Genomic DNA, 23,680 nt, shown 5'->3' on the forward strand with positions numbered 1-23,680 from the left:
GTAAGTAGTGACACTTGGTGTTTGCGTACTGAGGATCTACGCACAGCTTGATGCAGCCGCACACAAAGGTAGCCGTCAGGGCGAGGGTGGCGTTCAGTACGCCCTTTCCCCCATTTTCCAGGTCTTTGTACAAGGTGTCCCTGCGGACCCGGTCCATCCTTAACCCCCAAATGAAGTGGAAGATGGCCCAGGTGACCGCAGCGGCGCAGGCCCAGGGAATAGGCCAGGCCTGCGCCACATACAACGGTACCGAAAGCACCTCGCACCTGACAACCAGGTTCTTACCTGCGATAGAGAGGGACCGGAGCGTCCACCTGCCCAGCTTCTGCTTCAGTTTGGTGATACGCTCCTCCCAAGTCTTAGTGCACACCCCAGCTCCACCGAACCAAACACCCAGCACCTTCAGGTAGTCTGTCCTGACGGTGAAGGGGATGAAGGAGCGGTCATCCCAGTTCCCGAAGAACATGACCTCGCTCTTACCCCTATTGACTTTGGCACCCGAGGCCAGTTCAAACTGGCCGCAGATGTCCAACAGCCTACTCACCGACCAACGATCGGTGCAGAAGACGGCGACGTCGTCCATGTACAGGGAGGTCTTGACCTGAAGGCCTCCGCTGCCTGGGATAGTCACGCCCTTCAGGCTCACGTCCTTCCTGATGGATGCGGCAAAGGGCTCCACACAGCACACAAACAAGGCAGGAGAGAGCGGGCAGCCTTGCCTGACTCCAGATCTGACAGGAAAACTGTCCGATTCCCACCCGTTGATCGAGACTGCGCTAACGATGTTGGTGTAGAGCAGCCGGATCCAATTGCGGATGCCCTCCCCGAACCCCAATTTAGAGAGGACGTCCCTCATGTAAGCATGAGAGACCCTGTCGAAGGCCTTCTCCTGGTCCAGGCTGACGAGGCAGGTGTCCACCCACCTGTCCTGCACGTAGGCGATCGTATCCCTGATAAGCGCGAGGCTCTCAGCGATCTTCCTGCCCGGCACAGCACAGGTTTGGTCAGGGTGAATCACCGACTCCAGGACAGACCTGACCTGGTTGGCTATGACCTTGGCCAGGATTTTGTAGTCCATGTTCAATAGTGAAATGGGATGCCAATTCTTAATTTCTTCCCTCTCCCCCTTCCTCTTGTAAATGAGGGTGATGATGCCCTTCCTCATGGACTTGCACATTTCCCCTCCCCGAAGCGCACTATCGTACACCTCCAGCAGGTCCTGGCCGACCAGGTCCCACAGAGCGGAATACAGCTCGACCGGTAAGCCGTCGCTCCCGGGAGTCCTATTCCTCTCCAAGGACTTGAGGGCTCTGCTCAGCTCATCCAGGGATATCGGCCAGTCCAGCCACTCCCTCGTGCCGTCGTCTGAGACCTCCGTGATGGACGACAGGAACGACTCGGAGGCCGTGCTGTCCCTGGGCTTCGTGTCGTACAGTCCGGCATAGAAGGATCTGCTGATCCTCCAAAATGTCGGGCCGAGACAATGTCACCGAGCCGTCATCCTCCTTCAGCCGGCTAAGCACAGAGCTCTCTTTGTGCACCTTCTGAAAGAAGAAACGCGAACACGTCTCGTCCTGCTCCACGGAGTGGACCCTGGACCAGAAGATTATCCTGGAGGCCTCTGCGGCGAAGAGCGAGGCTTGCTGGCCCCTCACCTCGCGGAGGTCCTCCGTGACATTGATCCCCATCGACTGCAGAAGGAGCAGGTTCTGCACCCTTTTCTGGAGTCGCGACAGCTTTCCCCGCCTCTCTCTCGCCTTCCAAACACCCTTGAGAACAAAGAACCTCTTGATGTTCTCCTTCACCATCTCCCACCAGTCGCCCAGAGACTCAAAGAGGGGTTTCACAGTTCTCCAACCGGCGTACTCCCGCTTAAGCTCCTCAACGTTCTCTGGGGTCAACAGAGTCGTGTTGAGCTTCCACGTCTCCTTGTCGGCCAGCTGGTCGTCCTGTAAGTGACAGTCGGCCAGCAGGAGGCAGCGGTCAGAGAAGAACAGCGGCTCGATGCCGGTGGACCTGACCAAGAACACCCGTGACACAAACAGGATGTCTATCCTTGAGCGAATAGACCCGTCTGGCTGCGACCAGGTGTACCTCCGCTGCGCTCCATCTGCAGGGGTGCTGAAGACGTCGAGCCGCTTGGCGTCCTTCACCGTGCCCATCAGGAATCTGGATGTGACGTCCAGTTGAGTCCCCCCACCTGCTGTCCCCACGCCGGATCTTCCATCTACATTGATGTTGCAGTTGAAGTCTCCGCCTAGGATGACCGGCCTGGACGTAGCCAGCAGGGGTGGAAGCCGCTGCAGGACGGCCAACCGCTCACTCCGTACTGCTGGGGCATACACGTTGATCAGCCTCAGGGGAGCGTTCCTGTAGGTGACGACAGCCACTAGGAGGCGCCCCCCCCACCACCTCCGAACTTGAGAAATGGTGAAGGTGCGCCCCCGCAGCAGAATAGCCGGGCCCGAGGAGCGACAGTCGTTACCCCCCGACCAGATCGAAGGCCCACAGGTCCAGGTGCCGGACCATTTCCCGTACCTGCTGACGTGCGCTATCCCGCCCTCCTGCCGAAACAGGAGGTCCGCCTTGATGGTGGTCAGGTAGGCCAACGTGGATACACATCTTGCGGTGGACTTGACGCTGCGCACGTTAATGCTCGCAACTCGTACCCACATTGTGGGTAGTGACCGCAGTACCCTCCCCGAGTCCAATGTCCAGCCCCTCCATCTATTCCTTCAGGCCCATTGCCCGGGCTAACTGCTGGACGCTCTCCGGGCTGAGGAAACCGTCCGTGCTGCCTTCCCGGTGGCATCCCCCCGTCGGGGGTACGGAGGCAGGAGAGTCCGGCTTGAGTCAGGCTGGGGACGCGCTGTTTCCTCCTTCCCGCCTGGAAGTTCTGGGGGGGCCCTCCAGGGCCCCAGCGACACGTGACTGGGTGTCGGAGGGAGCCTCAGGATGCCTCCCGTCACCTGGAAGCGGGGTGCTGCTTTCCTTCTCCCTCGAGATCTTTAGCTTCTGCTTTAGGCGGGCCCTCTCCGAATCTCCCTCGTCAGAGGAGCTCTTATAGCCCCCCGTAGCTGCCTCTTCCCGCCTGATGGTTGCGGTTCTGGGCCCACCGACGCGCCTTCCTCCTCGCTTTCCGGACTGTCGTCCACTCCCCTGGGTCGCCTGTCGCCGCCTCCATCGACTCCAGGTTGTCGGGGGCGGGGAGCGGAGCCTGGAGGGGCGCTTTGCTGGCCTTGGGCCCATCCTGCAGGGCAGGGCCCTCCTGCACGACCTGGCCCTCCTGCACATTAGTGGGGTCCTGGTGCCTTCCTCTCCTCCGGAGGGGCTGGCCCCGCATTGCCCCTGCCGGCGACCTGGGTGTAGGTGGTCCCCTGCTGCGGGCATGCCCTATAGAGGTGGCCCGCTTCCCTGCAAAGGTTGCAGCTTTTCTCTCGTGGGCAATCGTTTGCAAGGTGTCCCTCCTCCCTGCAGTTCCTGCAGATGGTGGCTTTGCAGTCGGCCGCCACGTGACCTGACCTACCACAGGCATGGCAGACTTTAGGTTGCCCTGCGTAGGTCAGGTAGCCCTTGCTCCCACCGATCGCGAAGCTGGACGGTGGGTGTACAATGTTCCCGTCCACGCCCATCCTCAGCGTCACCTTGACCTGCCTCTTACTGGTCCAGATGCCAAAGGGGTCCATGATGTCAGTTAGGTCCCCTACCACCTTTACGTACCTTCCAAGGAAGGTCAGGACATCAACTGCTGGCACATGCGGGTTGTACATGTGTACAGACACCATACGGCTCCTCTGCGCTGGCATCACAAACAGCGGGACAGCGGTCAATACAGAGAGGGGGCCCTCACCTCCTTTCTCCTTGAAAACCTCCAGGAAGCGCTCGCAAAGCTTGGCACTCCTGAAGGTTACATCATAAAAACCTCCTCCGGGGAAATCCTGCAGGCAGCAAATGTCCGCAGCAGCGAACCCACAACAGTCCAACAGGACCCTCTTCACTAAGAAGGTGCAGTCCACAGGTGCACCTTCATCCACCTTCTTCACGGAGACACGGATGGTGTTCCGGACCCCCTGATCTGGGGCATGAGCACTTGCCGCAGCCATCGTTGCAGGTTAGCTGCTCCCCTGAACCAGCGTTAGGCCGAAGCCAGCATTAAGATCTACCGGTTGCAAAGGTGCACAGCCAACCCGACGTCTTCCTTCCACCTCCAACACAATCACGCTCTCCTCTTCTCAGTCCACAAAAGAGTGGGTCTTTATTTTGTTCCAGATGTGAGCTGGAAGGTTTGTTCCCAGATAATCAGTCACCATTCTAGGTAACATCATCAGTGAGCCTCCGATGAAGTACTGGTGTTATGTCCCACTTTCTATTTATCTGTTTAGGTTTCCTTGGGTTGGTGATGTCATTTCCTGTTCTTTTTCTCAGGGGATGGTAGATTGGCTCCAAGTCAATGTGTTTGTTGATGGAGTTCCGGTTGGAATGCCATGCTTCTAGGAATTCTTGTGCGTATCTCTGTTTGGCTTGTCCTAGGATGGATGTGTTGTCCCAATCGAAGTGGTGTCCTTCCTCATCTGTATGTAAGGATACGAGTGATAGTGGGTCATGTCGTTTTGTGGCTAGTTGATGTTCATGTATCCTGGTGGCTAGCTTTCTGCCTGTTTGTCCAATGTAGTGTTTGTCACAGTCCACAAAGAATTCTATTAAGTTGGTAAGACGTGACCTTCCCTGCACAAAACCATGTTGTCTATCACTGATAAGCCCATTTTCTTCCAAAATGGATATAGACCCTATCCCTCAGTATCTTCTCCGGTAGCTTCCCAACCACTGACGTCAGGATTAGTTTGTCCCATGGAATCATCTGCAGCTTATCTCCCTCAAGTTGTTGTTCAGGTCAGATGTCTTCAGTTGCTATTTGTAATTGTTTAACAGATCTCAATTCTGTTACTGAAAGATTACTATTGACCCAGCACTACTCTGTCACGAGCACCGTTCTGTTGTCTGAAGATGATCAATGAACAATTCATGAATATGCTTAAGTGTGTTGTGCTGTTCATTCCTACTCTCTGTATTTGTGATCTGCCTTCAGTGATGGTAATAGTCCTGTTTAAATGAAGAAAATATCAAGATAAATCAATTGGTAACTGTTTCTCTAAAACCATGCCTTTGCAGCTTGTTTCCTTCCTATTTGGATAAAGCAACCCTAACCATTATACCAGGCAATGAAACTAAAGATTAGTATTCCATAATTTCCATTGACTCATTATTGTTGGAACATTTGTTACTGCAGTGTTCTATATCATTATGCAAAATGTTTTAATGGCCAAGTGCTGAGAATTTCAGTCTCAAGCTGTATCACTGGTCAGTGCTTTTTCGTTTAGAATTAATTTACTTACATGAAAGAATGCTCAAATTCTGGAATCCAAATCCAAATCCAACTAAATAATTTATAATGAGTCTTCTTGTTTTGTTTGTTGAAGTTTTTTACATTTGGACTCTAGGTTTATGAATGGAGGAAGTAATGTGAAGTGCAACAATTTTGTCTAATTGTGAATCTTAGATGTTTATAGTGCTGGAAAACCATGCAATCTGTTTTTGCTAGCTCAATCTGAAACTAATTAGCTCGACCCTCCCCCCGCAATATGTTTTGTAATTACTGCAGAAGGTCAGTCTTCCGTGCAGAATCATTAGTTGGGGAAAATAATGGAGAGCCATCTGAATGAGTTACTTATGCCATACAAGTGTTTGGTAGAATATGAAATTAATTGAATTGCACAAATGTTTAAGTGCATGAGAAGAAATCACTTGAACTTGTTTGTTCCTTTGCTACCCATAAAGCTCATTACTTCAATGTTTAAATGTGATCCATCAGGAGGAATTTGTAATTTAATGAGGAAATATTCTGCTTGATTGATACTCAACCAAAACATCTGCACATTTAAGTATCAATGACACTCTAAAGTACTTAGAGGATTAAAGGTTTAAAGGACAGATGATATAAACAAAAAGCACAGTTCTAAATGTCCTGTAGGAACAGTGAGAACTGCAAGCATATCAATACAAATCATTGAATCAACCTGCAAGGCAGGTTGAGAGAGTAGATCAAGAATAAGGGACCCCAAGTTTTATAAACAGGGACAGATAGTGCAGGAGCGTGGGAGTTATGATGGACCTAAATAAGGCAATAGTTTGACCTCAGCGAGAGATGAATGTCCCATTCAAGCCTCCATACTTCAGGACAGATTGGAAGGCATTAGAGAGGGCACAGAAAATCATCAGCCAAATACTTGCAGCAATCAGGAACTGCAATTACATGGATTGAATTAAGAAGCCAAGATTGTTTCAAAGTGAAGAGAAGATTGAGAGGGCATTTAATAGAGACGTACAACATGATGAGGATTTTGGATGGAGCAGACAGGGCGAAACTGTTCCCGTGAATTGAAGGGTTGAGAATAAAGGACAGTGATTTTAAAATGATTGGCAAAAGAAGCAATGCACCATTAAGTATTTTTATGTAGCATGTGGTTAGAATTTAAACAAACACAGAATGCTGAAGTAACTGCATTTCTAAAGAGGACTTGAAAAGTTGACTCTTTTTCTCTCCTCAGATACTGCCGGACCTGTTGAGTTTCTCCAGCATTCTCTATTATTTTCAAATATCCAGCATTCACAGTATTTTGCTTTTGGTTGGACCCTGAAGTACTATGCCTGAGGGTCTGCCAGAGGCAGTTTCAAGGGAAGGAGACAATTATCTAAATGAAAATAACTTGCAGGGCTGTTAGGGAAGGGCCAGGAGGTGAAACTAGAAAAGTTGCTTCAGTACGTACACAACTGGTCAAACGGCCTGCTTTGTTGCAGTTGTCCCACGAATCCATACAAAGTTATAACTTAAGCATGTTCCATCTGAAAAAAAGAAGTTAAGTGCTCACATGATTGCTGATTTTAGTCTTCCTGGTCAGGTAGACCATAACAAGCTATTGAACTTGCAGCAATTTGGCAAATGTGATGTTAAACTGAGGCTGCCTCTCTCCGTTCTCATGATGGCAAAAGATTCTCTTTGGTGTATTTGAAGAATTGGAATGCTGTTTGAATTTTGGCCAGATTTATCCATTAACTAAAACATCAATGTGGACTATTTGACTCTGTGTACGCGCGCCCGTGTCCTTCATTTACGCAAAATGTTACTGCATTCGCTAATCACACAGTAACTCCATTTCAAAAGCACTTCATCAGTCAGAATTTGCAACATGCTGTTTTTAGAAAGCTTTTATGTTTTGGTGTATAAATGGTTGGCATGCCAATGAGTAATCATTTGAACATCTGTTTTAAGGTGATGAACAGAAATGCCAGTTTCAATTTTCTCTGTTCGGTTATCACATTGTCAATATGTTTGCCAAATATGTAAAATCATATCTGGCATTTGACAATCATTTGTACCATATTGCCTTTGATACATTTACAAAATGAAGTTTGTCCTCAATTTATTGTTACAAACAATTCTGGAGGGATGAATAAATTCCTCCCTTTTGCTCCTGGGGTGGTTCAAACACAGTTTGATTTTTTTTTAGAGAAACGTTGTTTAAATTCCCAAACTGGTCTGAATTTGACAATATAAAACTATACGCCGAAATAAGCTAGCTGGCTCTCATGGATTACTAATTGGAGAGTTTGGTTTTTGTTGTTAAAAGCTCCCTCAGTTAAAAGTATATGGAGAATTTAAAGGTAAAACTCTCCTTAATCGCACAAGCCACATGGAATCAGACAAATTCCAGTGATGTTTTGGCACATGCAAGCTGTTGTTTGTCTGAAAACAGTCTCTTTTAAACTCTAATCCAACCTTGTTCAAAGTGGCATTTGAAGTTCCTTTCAAGTAGAATTCTTTCGCTCTTGTGATGTATTCCAAAATGTAACAGAAATATGGTCCAACTTCAAAAGAAATGCATTGAGAAACAGCTGATGTTACTGTTCCGTACTGCGGGCCGTCTTGAATTTTGCTGCCTGTTGTAATAAACATACAAGTTTTTAATCAATGTTAATAAAAACACAAAATACTGGAGAAATTGAGCAGGTCCAGCAGCATCTGTGGAGAGAGAAACAAAGTTAACATATTGAATCCAAAGGCTGTTCTACATTCCAGCATTTTCAATTTTTATTTCAGATTTCCTGAATTTTGTTATAAAAAAGCTTTTTGTTAGAATGGGTTTGATCATGTGATAACTGACTGTTGCCACATTTTGATGGTATTGGCCAAATGGGAAGGCATTGGTCTTGTAAACTGTAAATCATGGGTTTGATTCCCACCCGTGCTACGTGACAAATGGTTTATTAATTTCAGAGCCAAAAATGTCCGTCATTGGCCTGAGGCAGCATGGTGGCCCAGTGGTTAGCCCTGCTGCCTCACAATGCCAGGAACCCAGGTTTGATTTCACCCTCAGGTGACTATCTGTGTGGAGTTTCCACATTCTCCCCATGTCTGCATGGGTTTTGTCTGGGTGCTCCCGTTTCCTCCCATAGCCCAAAGATGTGCAGAGAGGGATTCTCTGAGGGCCGGTGTGGACTTTTTGAGCTGAAGGGCCTGTTTCCACACGAGGGATTCTATGAATCTATAATTCATATTAAAAAAGAAAGTACTTTAATCTGCCATTGTCAAAGCTATTGAAACAGATAGGGTGTGTCCTCAGCCCCCCTTTATACAATGAATGTAGATAGATCACCTTTGTCCTTGGCAGTTTCTATTGTCCAGATGAAAACTGAAAGCACTGCGGATCTATAACTCAGGCACAAAATGTCAGCTGGCCTGGCAGCATCTGCAAAGAAAAAATAAGAGTTAATGTTTCGGGTCCAGTGGCCCTTCCTCAGAGGAGGGAATACCAGACCTGAAATGTTAACTCTGATTTTTTCTTCACAGATATTGCCAGACCTGCTGAGCTTTTTCAGCAACATCAGTTGTCCAGATTTCTGGTAGCTTTTTGTCCTTAGATTATTTTCATGTGTGTTTCCTGAGAGAGTTGAACGAATTACAGATAAGAAACTTTGCAGGTGAACTGCCCAAGCATGCTGCTTGGTAATTTGAATTCTATGGCTGTGACTTGTAGGTCAAGTGCTTTCTGCAGTGTCCATGCAGCTCAAGTTGTTTCCTTCCTTCCTTTTGGGTAAACCAACCCTAAGCTTTTTACCAGGTGGTGAAATAAAGATTAATATCACAGAATGACGTACCATCATGACATAGTTTACCACTATATTCCATATCATTGTACACAATTTTTTAATGATCAAGTGCTGAGAATTTCAATAAAAAGCTGCACCAGTGATCTTTTTTTTCCATTAGAATTAATTTATTAATATGACATGAAAAGGGAATGCTCAAGTAACATCTGGAATCCAAATCTAATTACATCAACTTTAATAAATCCAGATTTTTTTTTATGTTTTGAAGTTGTTTACATTTGGACATTCTTGGTTTATGATTGGAGGAAGCAATATAAAATGGACCGATTTTGACTAATTGTGAATCCTGGATGTTTATAGTGCAAGAAAACATGCAACCTGTTTTTGTTAGCTCAATCTAAAACTAGTCATGTTATCTTCTTTGGTAGGTACCCTTTTAAAGTTATAAATCCTTTCTAAGAGAAACACCATGCTTCTCATAATGTGGAACTGAACTTAAAAAGTAAACATGCCGATAAAAAAGAGATGCTAATATTTCTATCACATTTTACCACGCCTGCAATATACTTTAGAATGTTCATTTGAAGTGCAGTGTCTATTATGTGTTCAAATAATATTTTAAAAATGTAAATTTGGGCTAATCTAAGTGTCATTGAATAACTTTCTATTTATACATAGGTACTTATTGTGGAAGCCTAAACTCAGACTCCAGAGAAATCCACATAGACAGCAATGAAATGAGCATTCAGTTTAAAAGTGGCTCTCACATATCAGGACGTGGCTTCTTACTATCGTATGCTGCAAGCAGCCATCCAGGTAAGGTATTAGAAGCCAAGGATTATCTTCATACCAGCATTTTAAAATTTTTGTTTAGTTCTATAACACGTTTTTTTAAAAATACCAGCAATCATAGCACCGGGAACCCAGGTTCGATTCTACCATCAGGCAACAGTGTGGAGTCTTTGCATTATCCTTGTGCCTGTGTGGGTTTCCTTTGGATGCTCCTGTTTACTTGCACAGTCCAAAGATGTGTAGGTTGGGTAGATTGGCCATGCTAAATTGTCTATAGTGTCCAGGGATGTACAGGCTTAATGGATTGGCCATGGGAATTGTCAGATTACAGAATGGAGTAGGAGAGTAGGAGACTGGGTGGGATCCTTTTCAGAGGATTGGTGTGGACTGAATGGCTTACTTCCACGTTGTAGGCATTCCTATGATTCTGTGAAATTAACAATGGTCTTTTCCACATATAAGTGAAACAGTTGAATGTCCTGAACCAAACTTATTAGTTACTTTAACTCATGTTAACCTATTCAGTGTATGGTTGAAGATAATTATCTTGCATGAGATCATAATAGAATTAGAATGAAGAATGCCACTTAACCAGTTTCTTTACTTTGTCAGAAAATGCCTGTCAGTGTTTACTAAATGATTCTGAGATAGTAGGAACTACCGATGCTGGAGAATCTGCAATAACAAGGTGTGGAGCTGGATGAACGCAGCATCGGGGGAGCAGGAAAGCTGACGTTTTGAGTCTGGATCCTAAACGTCAGTGTTCCCATTCCTTTGGTGCTGCTTGACCTAAATGATTCTAATGCTTTTGTCTTTTCTACCCAGTTTTGAATTATTTCTGTGTTTATCACTTAGCACGTAAAAGAATTTGCTTGCATTTGTTCCAAATCTGCCTTTATCAGTTTTCTGCATTGATGCTTTTTACTTGAAGTTATTTTGAGTCTTAAGGATTTTCTAAAATGTATTCATTTTTAGAGTAGACATCTCACAAAAACAAGATTAGCGAGTTTTGAGAAGATTTGTAGCTCAGGTTGAGGTTCTGGATGTGAGTTTGCTCGCTGAGCTGGAGGGTTAGTTTTCAGACGTTTCGTCACCATTCTAGGTAACATCATCAGTGAGCCTCTGACGAAGCGCTGGTGTTATGTCCTGCTTTCTATTTAGGTAACCAGATAAATAGAAAGCGGGAAATAACACCAGCGCTTCGTCGGTGGCTCACTGATGATGTTACCTAGAATGGTGACGAAACGTCTGAAAACTAACCTTCCAGCTCAGCGAGCAAACTCACATCCAGAAAAACAAGATTCATGTTTGGACTGTGTGAATGACCAGGGCAGGGGCGAATCGTGAACTCTGTTTTTACTCTCTGTATGGATCAGACAAAGATTTTTATGTTCTTTTTAGCTTGTACCTATCACTAACCACAATGTACGTACCCAATATATACTGTATCAGTACAGATACAATGACAAGGTTTCTTGAGAGAAAAATGATCTGTTAACCCTGAGCAAAATAACATAGACACAGCATTAACTATACACATATACACAGGTGCAAAGTTTAAAAGGGATAGTTTCCAGTAGAAAAGGAGGATGATTGGAATTTTCATTTAAATTTCTTGGAGTATCCTTGAGATGTACAATTTTAATCTGAGGCGATGATTGGTTAATTCATGTTTTGTATCTTCAGCAGTAGTGATTATTCAGAATAAAAGCCGAAAGTACTGTCAATGTTGTAAATCAGTAACAAAACATAAGTTGCTGGAAAAGCTCAGCAAGTCTGGCAGCATCTGTGAGGAAAATATCAGAGTTAACGTTTTGGGTCTGGTGACCATTCCTCAGAGGGGGAAGGTTCTGAGGATGGGCCACTGAACCCGTAACATTAACTCTGATTTTTTTCCTTCACAGATGATGCCAGGCCTGCTGAACCTTTCCAGCAACTTCTGTGAAGATTTCAGTTTTCCTTTAATTTCTCACTGACCTAATTTTTTTTTTTAAAACTAGCTTTTTCACTGGACATTTTTTTTCTTTGGAAGCTAAGAGAACACTTTCTTTCCCAAGCTGGATGCAGTTACAAATGCATTTTCCCTGCTCTGGAAAGTAGTTAGCTTGTGCATTCCAATAAAAACCGAAAGAACTGCGGATGCTATAAATCAGGAACAAAAACAGGAAGGTACAGGCCTGGTGATCCTTCCTCAGAACTGTATATTCCAATATCCAAGTTATTTGTTTCCAAGCTTGATAGTTGTCTTCCATCTCCTCTGTGAAATTTAGCAGGTGTAAATCAACATAGGAAGTTAGGTTTCCTTCACAGCTAACTGAGTTATAGTGCCTTAAGATAAAATGTTAATTTCAAGTCAGTGTCTTTATGTATCTCTGATACACGACAACGCAGGGTTGCCGAGCAGAGGCTGACAGCCAAGTTCAGTACCCACAAGGACGACCTCAACCGTGATCATCGGTTCATGTCACATTACAGGTGACCCCACCACACCATACGCATACACACACACACGCTATCACACAAACATACTCGTACAGACCCCCTCTCTCACACACATTCTCACACTCACTCTTTTATACACATATCCTCCCTCACACTCGGGGACTGTCTGCCTCTCTCTCACACATGCAGATGTGTGTGCGCGCGCGCGCACACACACGCGCACGCGCACACACACACACACACACACGCGCACACACACACATATCGATGGGGTGAATTTGTATTTGCAGATACATTCGATTTTGTTCAAAAAGCACACAGTTTGTAGACACAGTCAGTCAATGGGGCATTTTAAATTCCTGCTGTGGAAATAAAATAAATCTGACTCCAGATTAAATCCCAGGCAGATTATAAACAAAGTCTCAAACCTAAAATGCATTGTCTGACCTGAGATGTCACCTCTTGTAAACATTGATAAAACCTTCAGTTATCTAAGGGCAGTGATGTGAAAGAAATTCTGGGATTTGCGTTTCAATCAGTCAAAACCTGCATCTGCTGTCTGACTGATTAAAGATTTAACAGGATGGAGTCAGTCAGCCATTTTAAGTTTATTCAATACCTTCGCATCAGATATGTGATCTTTTGATCTCTTACTTATAAATTCCGTGTCTTGATGTCTCTCTCACTACACCTGATGAAGAAGCAGCAGTTCGAAAGCTAGTGCTTTCAAGGAAACTTGTTGGACTATAACCTGGTGTCGTGTGGTTTTTGACTTTGTTTACCTCACAACGATAGGCAAGTCATGAAGCCAGTCATTAGGTAATTGCTCTGCTGGTTTCAAAGCTATTTTAGTGCACAAAGGTCTCAAGTATTAAAGCCATGCATTAAAAATGATGGAATTGAAAATCAATAGCTCTTTTTATTCTAATATCACAATCATGTCAATTGTGAGCAGAAGAAGAACAAAAAATATTTTCATAAAAATAGTTGAAAAGTAGTATACTGCAGAGACTGGAAATGAAAAAAATCAATAGAAAATGATGGCAGAACTCAGCAGGTTACAATTGGGGAGAACACAACGTCAGTGTTTTAAATCTGTGATCTTTAGTCAGAGGTGGGAGAAGTTAGAGATGCAATAGATTTTGAGCAAGGAATGGGTAGGACCAGGCCAAAAGGAACATCTGTGATAAGGCGAAAGTCAGAAGGGATTGAAGGACATAAGATCCAGCTTTCCATGGCTAAAGAGAATGGTGATAAGGGCAAGATACAAATCAATCTAAAGGCCTAGGGCCCGAAGTAGGCCTTTTGCTCTATCAGTCCTGCTCTGTCAGTCATTAAAGTCATGGCTGTCTGATAATCCTCAACTCCTCTTTCCTGCCTTTTCTAAACGTTTCCTTACCAATTAAAAATCTATCACAGCCTTGAATATCCTGAATGACCCAGCTTTGACAGCCCTCTGCAGTAAAGAATTCCACAAATTCACCAGCCTATGAGAGAAGAATTTCCTCTTCACATCTGTCTCGAATGTGTGAACCCTTATTCCGAGATTATACCCTCTGGTCCTAGACTCTCCCACAGGGCAGAGCAACCTCTCCACATCTACCCTGGCAAGACATAACTTGAACAGATGAATGAAGGAAGGAAACCAAAAAAAGGAAACAAACATTGTGGTTGATATTGGTGAACTCAGTGTACAACCTTTCTTGTGTCACTGGCCCACCTAAGTCGGTGAACTGATTTGCTAACCCTCCTTTTGGAGCCATTTCCTCGGTGATTAGAGTGCTGGACCACAGTGTAAAGACGGTTCCTGGCTTGGAACTTATGCGGTACTTTTGTTCTGGAGTTTATGTATGGAGCCAGCAATAGAAATGTCACATTCCTTGCAGCAGTGAGCACTTCATCTCTCCTTCATGATTCCATGAAATGTTCTCCTTAAAGGGCAGTTGCAATATTAATGAGATGAAGAGTGGAAGATTGTGTGAGGAATGCTGCCATGGCAATGGGGGAATGGGTGCCATTAATGACCCTCAAAAAAATCTTTGCCTAAAAATGGGAATGTTTAGCTCATCAACTATGTTTTGTTCTGCACAGATGTAGCTATACCATGCTGAGTATTTCTAGCATTTTCTGTTTAGTTTAAAAATATCGATCTCAGAAAATACAAATGAAAGGGTAGGAGATAAAACATGTGAAATCTGATAAGCAATTTGAATAACACTAGACATGACATTAGATTTCCTTTCTTCCATTTTGGTACGTACCTTGTAACATTGTTCACAGTGAATTAGATAAGCTGTTTGACAGTTGTTAAACCATAATGTCAGGGCGGAAGACTTTCAGGGAGAGCAGGCACATGGGAAAATCTTTGTGGAGATAGAGAAAGAGCTAGGAAGCAAGTGCTGAATAGGCATGCAAGTATGGGAGGAGAAGGGATGATTTAACTCACTGAAAACTGTTCATGTACATAATCATAACAGTTTGGTTTAAAATTATGCACCATTTCAGTACTTCACTTAAGGCTTAAGAGTAGAAAACAGTGATAGCACATATGAATGCAATTGCAGTGGCTAAGTATACTGAAGAGGGAACTGAGAAGGGCAAAGAGGGGACATGAAATAGCTTTGGCAGATAGGGTTAGGGAGAATCCAAAGATATTCTACAAATACGTTAAAGACAAAAGGGTAACTAGGGAGGGAATAGGGCCCCATAAAATCAGCAAGGCCACCTATGTGTGGGACTGCAGAAGATGGGGGAGATCCTAAATGAGTATTTTGCGGCATTGTTTACTGTGAGGAAGGATATGGAAGATAGAGAATGTGGGGAAATAAATAGTGACCTCTTGAAAAATGTCCACATTACACAGGAGGAGGTGCTGGACATCTTAAAATGCATAAAGGTGGGTAAATCCCCGGGAGCTGAATGGGTGTACACTGGAACTCTATGGGAAGGTGGCGAAATGATTGCTGGGCCCCTTGTTGAGATATTTGTATCTTCAATAGCCACAGGCAGATACCAGAAGACTGGAGGTTAGCTAATGTGGTGCCACTATTTAAGAAAGATGGTAAGGAAAAGCCAGGGAACTATAGGCTGGTGAGCCTAACATCGGTGGGGGGCAAGTTGTTAGAGGGAATTCTGTGGGGACAGGATTTATGTGTATATGGAAAGGCAAGGACTGATTAGGGATACTCAACATGGCTTTATACATGGAAAATCACATCTCATAAACTTGGGTTGAGTTTTTTGAAGAAGTAATGAAGAGGATTGATGAGGGCAGAAAGTGGATGTGATCTCTATAGCTTCAGTAAAGCATTCGACAAGGCTGCTTACGGTAGACTGGTTAGCAAGGTTAGATCACACAGAATAGAAGGAGAGCTACCCATCTGGATACAGAACTGGCTCAAAGGTAGAAGACAGAGGGTGGTGGTGGAGGGTTGCTCTTCAGACTGGAGGCCTGTGACCAGTGATGTGCCACAAGGATTGTTGCTGGGTCCGCTACTTTTCATCATTTATACAAAAGGCTTGGATGGAATAATAGGAGGTATGGTTAGTAAGTTTGCAGGTGATGCCAAAATTGGACGTGTAGTGGTCAGCAAAGAAGGTTACATCAGAATACAACAGGACCTCGATCGTATGGGCCGATGGGTCGAGGAGTGACAAAAAGAGCTTCAATTAGACAAATGTGAGGTGCTGTGTTTTGGAAAGGCAAATCAGGGCAGGACTTATACACTTAGTAAGGTCCTGAAGAGTGTCGCTGAACAAAGAGACGTTGAGGTGCAGGTTTGTAGTCCCTTGAAAGTGGAATGGCAGGTAGATAGGATAGTGAAGAAGGCGCTTAGTTTGTTTGACTTTATTGGTCAGTGCATTGAGTATAGGAGTTTGGAGGTCAAGTTGCAGCTGTACAGGAAAGTGGTTCAGACAGTATTGGAATACTACGTGCAATTTTGGTCTCCCTGGTATAGGAAGGATGTTGTGAAACTAGAAAAGGTTCAGAAAAGTTTGAGGATTGTGTCCGGTTTGGAGGGTTTGAGCTATAGGACGAGGCTGAATAGACTGGACTATTATTCCTGGAGCATCAGAAGCTGAGGGATGACCTTATCGAGGTTTATAAAATCATGAGAGGCATGGATAGGACAAATAGACAAGGTCTTTTCCTCAGGGGAGGGGGAGTCCAAAACTAGAGGGATTAGTTTTAAGTGAGAGGGGAAAGATTTAAAAGGGATTTAAGGGGCAACATTTTCACATAGAGGGTGGTGCATGCGTAGAATGAGCTGTTAGACAAAGTGGTGAATTCTGGCACAATTACAACATTTAAAAGGCATCTGGATGGGTGCAAGGATAGGAAGGGTTTAGAGGGAAATTGGCCAAATGCTGGCAAATGGAACTATATTTATTTAGGGTATTTGGTCGGCATGGATGAGTTAGATTGAAGGCTGTGCTTCTGTGCTGTACATCTGTGACGCAAAGTTCAGAAAAAGCTTTCATTGTTACAAACCCCAGGTTATGCTCTCAACTGTCAGATTGTTACACAATGAGGAGATGTGACAATGCTGTTGCTTTAAGAGATGTATCTTGTTTTGGTTTCTTTTAAGAGAGATTTAACAAGAGATACCATGCAGTCTGTGGTAGCACAAAGTTTGCGAGGCCTTGAGTTTTTTTTTTAATTGCTACAATAGAAGCAGCCTGGGTGGGTGTGGCCAGCTCTCTCAAACCAGAATTTCTAGGTTTTCTTTAGCCTTCAGGTTTTGGAGTAGAATTCTTTAGAGTTCTTTAGCTTTTAGATTCAGCAAAAGCTGCTGGAGTTTTGGAGAAGGTAGAAGCTATTTTTTCCTCTCTCTCAGTTACAATTTGAAGCTGGGGTTTCTCTTCCTACTGTGAGCATTGCGTGTAAAAAAAAGTTCGATCTCTGAATTTGCCTTTTTGCCAAGGGATGTGTTTATTGGATGTTATTTTATTAGAACAACTATTTAATAATAGTTACTGTATCTATTATTCAGTTAAGTTTTCCAGTAAAGTTTTTATATGTACTTCCTTTTGTTGTATTTTAACGTTAGTGTTTGAATAAATTGTGTTTTGCTTACCATCAAAATGTTTGACCAGTTGCATTGCATCTGGATCACATTTCACTTTACATTTGCCTTTAAAATAAGAATAGGTAGGGTTTAGACTACCTTCTTAAAATATCCTGAGGGAGTCTAGTCTGGTACATAATAATAGATGCAGTCCAGAATATAGGGAAATGAGGTCCACTCATAGGAATGACTAATATTGCTGTGACTGTGATGATAGCTAATGTAAATTCTAAGAGTTGTCAATTTATTTACCAGTAATTCAATCAAAAGTGACGTCCCATAATTTATCTGTCATGTGTAGTTTAGTTACCCCAGTTGTTTTTCAGTTTAAAAATAATTAAATAATGTAGACAGCCTTTGGAATATAAATGACGTTTAACTAAAATTTAAAAATTGTTGAACTCATTAATTTTGTAACCACAGACAGCTGGATGGAATCAGCAACATAACAGTAGAATCCCCATGGAATAAAGTGCACAGTTGACTTCATTAACTGGCCTCAATTATGTGTTATGGATTATAGATTTATAAAAGGAAATTCTGATGATTGATACTTGGTAAATCCACTTTTAAAGGTCATCTGAGCTGCAGTATAGGCTGGGTTTATAATGTACATTGATACTGATTTTAATTCAATGCAGATCTGATTACCTGTCTGGATAAAGGAAACCATTATGATGAGCCACAGTTCAGGTAAGGCTTCAAATCAACAGATTTTCTCTGAATGAATATTTTCTTCTGTATATTATTCAATAGAATTAATTGTGGTAATATAGATGAGTTTTTCCTGTAGTTGTGTTAGTTATTTTTGTCACAGTTAGATGGGAAAGTGGCCAAACAGGTGCAAAACATTGCAGAAAGTAATGTAAATTACATCAGTGCAAGTTGAGTTTCTACGGTTTTCTGCATTAGCTTAAGAAATATCAGGCTGAATTTGCAACTTGATAAGGTAGTGAGAAGGCCAGGGGTGGGCTGGGGTGGTGGAGGGGGGAGTGCGTTAGTTTTGTTGTTCACAGATGCCTTGCTCAAAGAAAGGCAAAGCTGTCTATTAATATTCCTGGATACACGGTACTAAGGGTGTATTAGAAGGGAAGGGTGGCAATTTGATTTCAGAGAATTTACGATGCTACAAAGAGAGGATATCCTCAATGAAATAGTTCTTTCATTCCAGCCAAATAGATAAGCCAAAAAGGTGCAGTTACATTGTTCAGTGTCATCTATAGACCACCAAGCAGTGGGAAAGATGTAGATAAGTAAATTTGCAAGCAACTTTTAGAGAAGTGCAATAATTATAGCATAGTTATTAATGGGAGTCTCTAAATAGTCACACTTAGACTGGGATAGTGATAATTTATTGAGATAGTAGGAACTGCCGATGTTGGAGAGTCTGAGATAAAACGGTGTTGAGCTGGATGAACACAGCAGGCCGAGCAGGAAAGCTGATGTTTCGGGTCAAGATCCTTCTTCAGAAAAATGGGATAGTAATAATTTATTGTTCACTTTTATGGGACTTTAATGTTATAGAGTCATACAACTTGAAAACAGATCCTTCACTCCAACTAGTCCTTACTGACAGTGTTCCCAAACTAAACTAGACCCACTCGCCTGCATTTGACCCATATCCCTCCAAACCGTTCCTATTCATGTACTTATCCAAGTGTCTTTTAAATGTTTCAACTATACCTGCGTTTGCCACTTCCTCTGGCAGTTCATTCCACACACTAACCAATCTCTGTAGTAAAAGTGTGCCCCTCACGTCCCTTTTAAATCTTTTTTGCCTCACCTTAAAAAATGCCCCCCAGCTTTGAACTTCCCCACCCTAGGGAAAAGACCGTTGCCATTCAGCGTATCTATGCCTCTCCATGATGTTATAAACCTCTATAAGGTCCCTTCTCAACCTCCTACACTCCAGTGAAAACTGTCCTAGCCTATCCAGCCTCTCCTTATAATTCAAACCTTCCGTTCCTGGCAACACCTTGGTAGGTCTTTTCTAAACCCTCTTCAATTTAATAATATCCTTCCTGTGGCAGGGTACCAGAATTGCACACAGTATTCCAGAAGAGGCCTCACCAACATTCTGCACACCCTTACATAACATCCCAACTTCTATACTCAAAGGTCTGACCAATGAAAGCAAGCATGTAAATGCCTTCTTAACCACCCTGTCTACATGTGATGCAAATTTCAAAGAACTATGCACCTGGACCCCTAGGTCACTCCATTCTACACCGCTACCCGGGGCCAAAACATTAACAGTATAATTCCTGTCCTTATATGTTTTACTAAAATACAATACCTCACATTTATTCAAACTAAACTCCACCTACCATTCCTCAGCCCATTGACTTTATTGATCAAGATCTTGAAACATTTGTTACCTCAGACTACTTCCCTTGAATTGCTTGGTTTGCTTGGACTACTGTAGAGAAGTGTTGAGAATTATTGCTGTACGTTTCCAGTCACACGTAGACTAGATTTAAAATAAAACAAAAAGATTGGGTTTTTACAATAATTGATGGTAAGTGTCGTGAACACCATTTATTGAAAGTAACTTTATTTGCCAGATTTAATAATTGAATTTAAATTCCATCAGATTCCCTAGTAGGATTTGAATACATGACCGCAGTACATTAGCTTGAGTCGCTAATTTCTAGTCCATCGGCACTACCTCTAGGGCGCCATCTTCGCGTTGTATAAAGGGCAGACAATTCCTAGGATGTGTTCGGGAAAATCTTCTGCAGTTATACCTTTCCTGTCAAATGAGAAAGAAGACACTGCTAAATCTGTTTCATGAGAGTGAGGTAGGCCAATTCAGTCAAGTATCAGTTGGGAACATCTAAAAGACATTGCATCATAAGACTGAGTTTGGTTATGGAAACTGGCAAGGAACAATCCCTGAGAAAGAACAACTGGTTGAAGAAGCCCACTTGATTGGCACCTCATCCACCACCTTCAATATTCATTCTCTCCGTCACTGATGCATAGTAGCAGCAGTGCATAACATCTAAAAGATATCCTGCCTCAAGGCTCCTTCAACAGCACCTTTCAAAACTGGGACCTCCTTGAAGGATAAAGGCAGTTGATGTGTAGGAATACCACAAGCTGCAAGTTCCCTCCAACCCACACATCATCCTGATTTGTAAATACATTGCTGTTCTTTGCTGTCACCAGGTTACAAGCCTAGAACTGCCTTCCAAACAGTGCTGTGAATGTACCTACCTCCCAATGGACTACAGAGTTTCAAGATGAGTGTTCATAACCATCTTCCTAAAGGCAATTAAAGATGGACAATAAGTGCTGGCCAAGCCAGCAATATCCACATCCTATAAAATAATTTAAAAATAACTAACTAAAGGAAAGCCAATTTCAATGGGGTAAAATGGTATTCTAAGATCAACCATCTACAGCTGCTTCACCAATGATATTGCTTCTATCATGAGGTTAGAAGGGGAGATGTTGACTAATGATTGTTCAGCACCATTCATTACTCCTGAGGTACTGAAGCAGTCCATGTCCAAATGCGGAAATACCTGGACAATATACAAGTTTGGGCTGACAAAAGGCAAATAACATTTGTACCACACAAATGCCAGGCAATGACCATCTCCAATAAGGGACAATCTAACCACCGTTACTTGACATTCAATGACATTACCATCACTGAATACCTCACTATCAACATCCTGGGAGTTACCATTGACTACAAACTTAATCAGACTCACCATGTAGAAACAGTGACTACAAGAGCAGGTCAAAGGCTAGCAATACTGCAGCAAGTATCTCAGCTCCTACAAGTCACAAGTCCAGAGTGCGACTTGCCTGGATGAGTGCATTTCCAACAACACTGAAGAGGCTTGACAACATCCACGACACTGCAGACTGCTTGATTGATGCTATATCCACAAGCATCCATTGCCTCCATCTCCTACACTCAGTAGTAGCAGCAGAAATTTCCTCTCAAAGCACCTTCCAGCTCCACAATCACTTCCATCTTGAAGGACAAGAGTAGCAGATACATGGGAACACCATCTACACCTATAAGTGTCCCATCAAGCCATTCACCACCCTGACTTGGAAATGTATCACAATTGTTTCAGTATGGAATTCCCTCCTTAAGGGAATTATGGGTCTCCCCAAAGCACATGGACTGCAATAGTTCAAGAAGGCAGACCACCGCCACTTTCTCGAGGACAACCATGGACAGGCGATAAATGCTGGCCAGCCAGCACTGCCCACGCGCCACAAGTAAACTTTAAAAAAAAAAGCACGTCAGAGGTCGGGAATCCTACAGTCAGTAACTCATCTGATGCCCCAGAGCCTGTCCTCCGTGAGCAAGGTGTGCATCAGGAGTGCAATGGAATGCACTCGACTTGCCTAAATGTGTGCAGGTTCAAAAATAGTCAAGAAGCTTAACACCACTGTTTGCAAAGCAGTCAGCTTAATTAATCCATATCCACGAACGTTCTCTCCTTCCACCACTGACACACAGTAACCACAGTGCCTACTGCATGGGAACAGCACCACCTGAAAGTTCCTCTTCGATTTCAGTCTCCAACCTATCTAGCATGTCACTGCTTCTTCTTTGTCGCTTGATCAAAATCCAAAACACCATCCCAAACATAAGTGACTGGATACCTGCACCAAAAAGCCTGCTGTGGTTCAAGAAGGCAGCTCAAATTTTCAATGGCAATAAATGTTGCCCTAACAAATTACACTGACATCCCATGAAAGATTTTTACAAAATGGATCTGACAAATAAACTGGTTGAAAGATTAACAGTCAGATTTGTTACTGAAGAACGTATTCCCCTTGAGGAAGAGAGAGTTCAAATACTGTCATGAAGCTTTCCCATGTAAGGAAACATGCAACGATATCTGGAGTTCCTGGATGATAGTAATTCCATAACCCTTGATGGAACTAGGAATGAAAATAGGCAATTCATCCCTTTGATCATGCTCCACCATTTAAAATGGTCATGGCTGATCTTATCCTGGTCTCAACTTCACTTTCCACGCTGCTCCCCAATGTCTTTTATCCCACTTTTCATCAGAAACGTATCTATTTATTTCTTGAATCTGTTGATTTAATTCTGCTTCCACTACCTTATGGGGCAATAAGCTCGACAAATTCACAACCCACTGGGAGAAATAGTTTCTCCTTGTCTCAGTTTTGACTCTACCTCCTCTGATTCTGTATCTGTGACGTCCTGTTCTAGATGGTCCCACAACGGGGACCATCTGTTCAATGTCCACCTTATCAATCCCCTTCGGCATTTTATATGCTTAATGAGACCCCCTTCATTATTCTGAACTCCAGTGAGCACAACCCAAGCTATTCAACTGCTTTATCTATGATAGCCCTCTCATCCCATGAATCAATCTGGTGAATCTCCTCTGAACTGCCTCTAATCCCACCAAATTCTTCCTCAAGTAAGGAGATCAAAACTGCACACAGGACTCCAGGTATGATCTCACCAACATCTTCCATAATTGTAGCACTTCTTTACTTTTAGAATCCAATCCATTTGCAATAAATGCCAAAATGTGTTTTGACTTCCCCAACTGACCAACATTTTATCTATCTCAGCTTTACATATTCATCAGGACTGTGCCCCCACAGCTCTCTTTGTCAAGGAGTTCCAAAGACTTTCAAATCTCTGAGAGAAGAAATTCCTCTGCATCTCAGTCTTAAATTGGTGCCCCTTTATTCTGAGACTATGCCCCTGGTCCTAGACTAAGTCATGAGGGGAAATATCCTCTCAGCATTTACCCTGTCAAGCCCCTTAATAATCCTATATGTTTCAGCAAGATCACTTCTCATTAATGATGACAGGGTCTTAGTTGAGATATCAAGTGAATATTTTATGCTTTTCTTGACCAAGTAAGATGCTGTCCAGGTGGTGGTGAACTGGCAGAAAGTTCAAACACTTGAAACATTTAAAACTGGGAATGAAGAGGTCTTTCACAAGTTGTCTGTACTCTAATTTGATAAAACACCAGGACTGGAAGATAGAGATCCAAAGCTGCTCTGAAAAGTAATAGAAAAAATTACAGAGCCCCCAGCCATAATTTTCTAGTCTTGCAGAAACTTGGCTGATGCTGGAAGACTATAGCAGATAAGGGACAGAGGTACAGGAGTAGGACTTTACCTAGTCTGTCTTTTCCTGCTAATATCTTTAAGACAGTTGTTGTATGGGCCTCCTGCACTGCCAC

At 43.4% G+C, this 23,680-nt stretch overlaps 1 protein-coding gene across 3 annotated transcripts in view; it reads left to right on the forward strand.

The window, feature by feature from the left end:
• dcbld1 (discoidin, CUB and LCCL domain containing 1) overlaps positions 1 to 23,680 on the forward strand; it is a 112,149-nt gene that overhangs the window by 51,193 nt on the left and 37,276 nt on the right. For all 3 annotated transcript variants that reach the window (XM_048531116.2, XM_048531118.2, XM_048531117.2), the window contains exons 3-4: positions 9,844 to 9,981; positions 18,110 to 18,161. In XM_048531116.2, coding sequence (XP_048387073.1) covers positions 9,844 to 9,981; positions 18,110 to 18,161 — 190 coding nt within the window. The remainder of the gene's footprint in view (positions 1 to 9,843; positions 9,982 to 18,109; positions 18,162 to 23,680) is intronic.

Source organism: Stegostoma tigrinum, chromosome 4 (genome assembly GCF_030684315.1).
Source record: "Stegostoma tigrinum isolate sSteTig4 chromosome 4, sSteTig4.hap1, whole genome shotgun sequence".
NCBI lineage: Eukaryota > Metazoa > Chordata > Chondrichthyes > Orectolobiformes > Stegostomatidae > Stegostoma > Stegostoma tigrinum.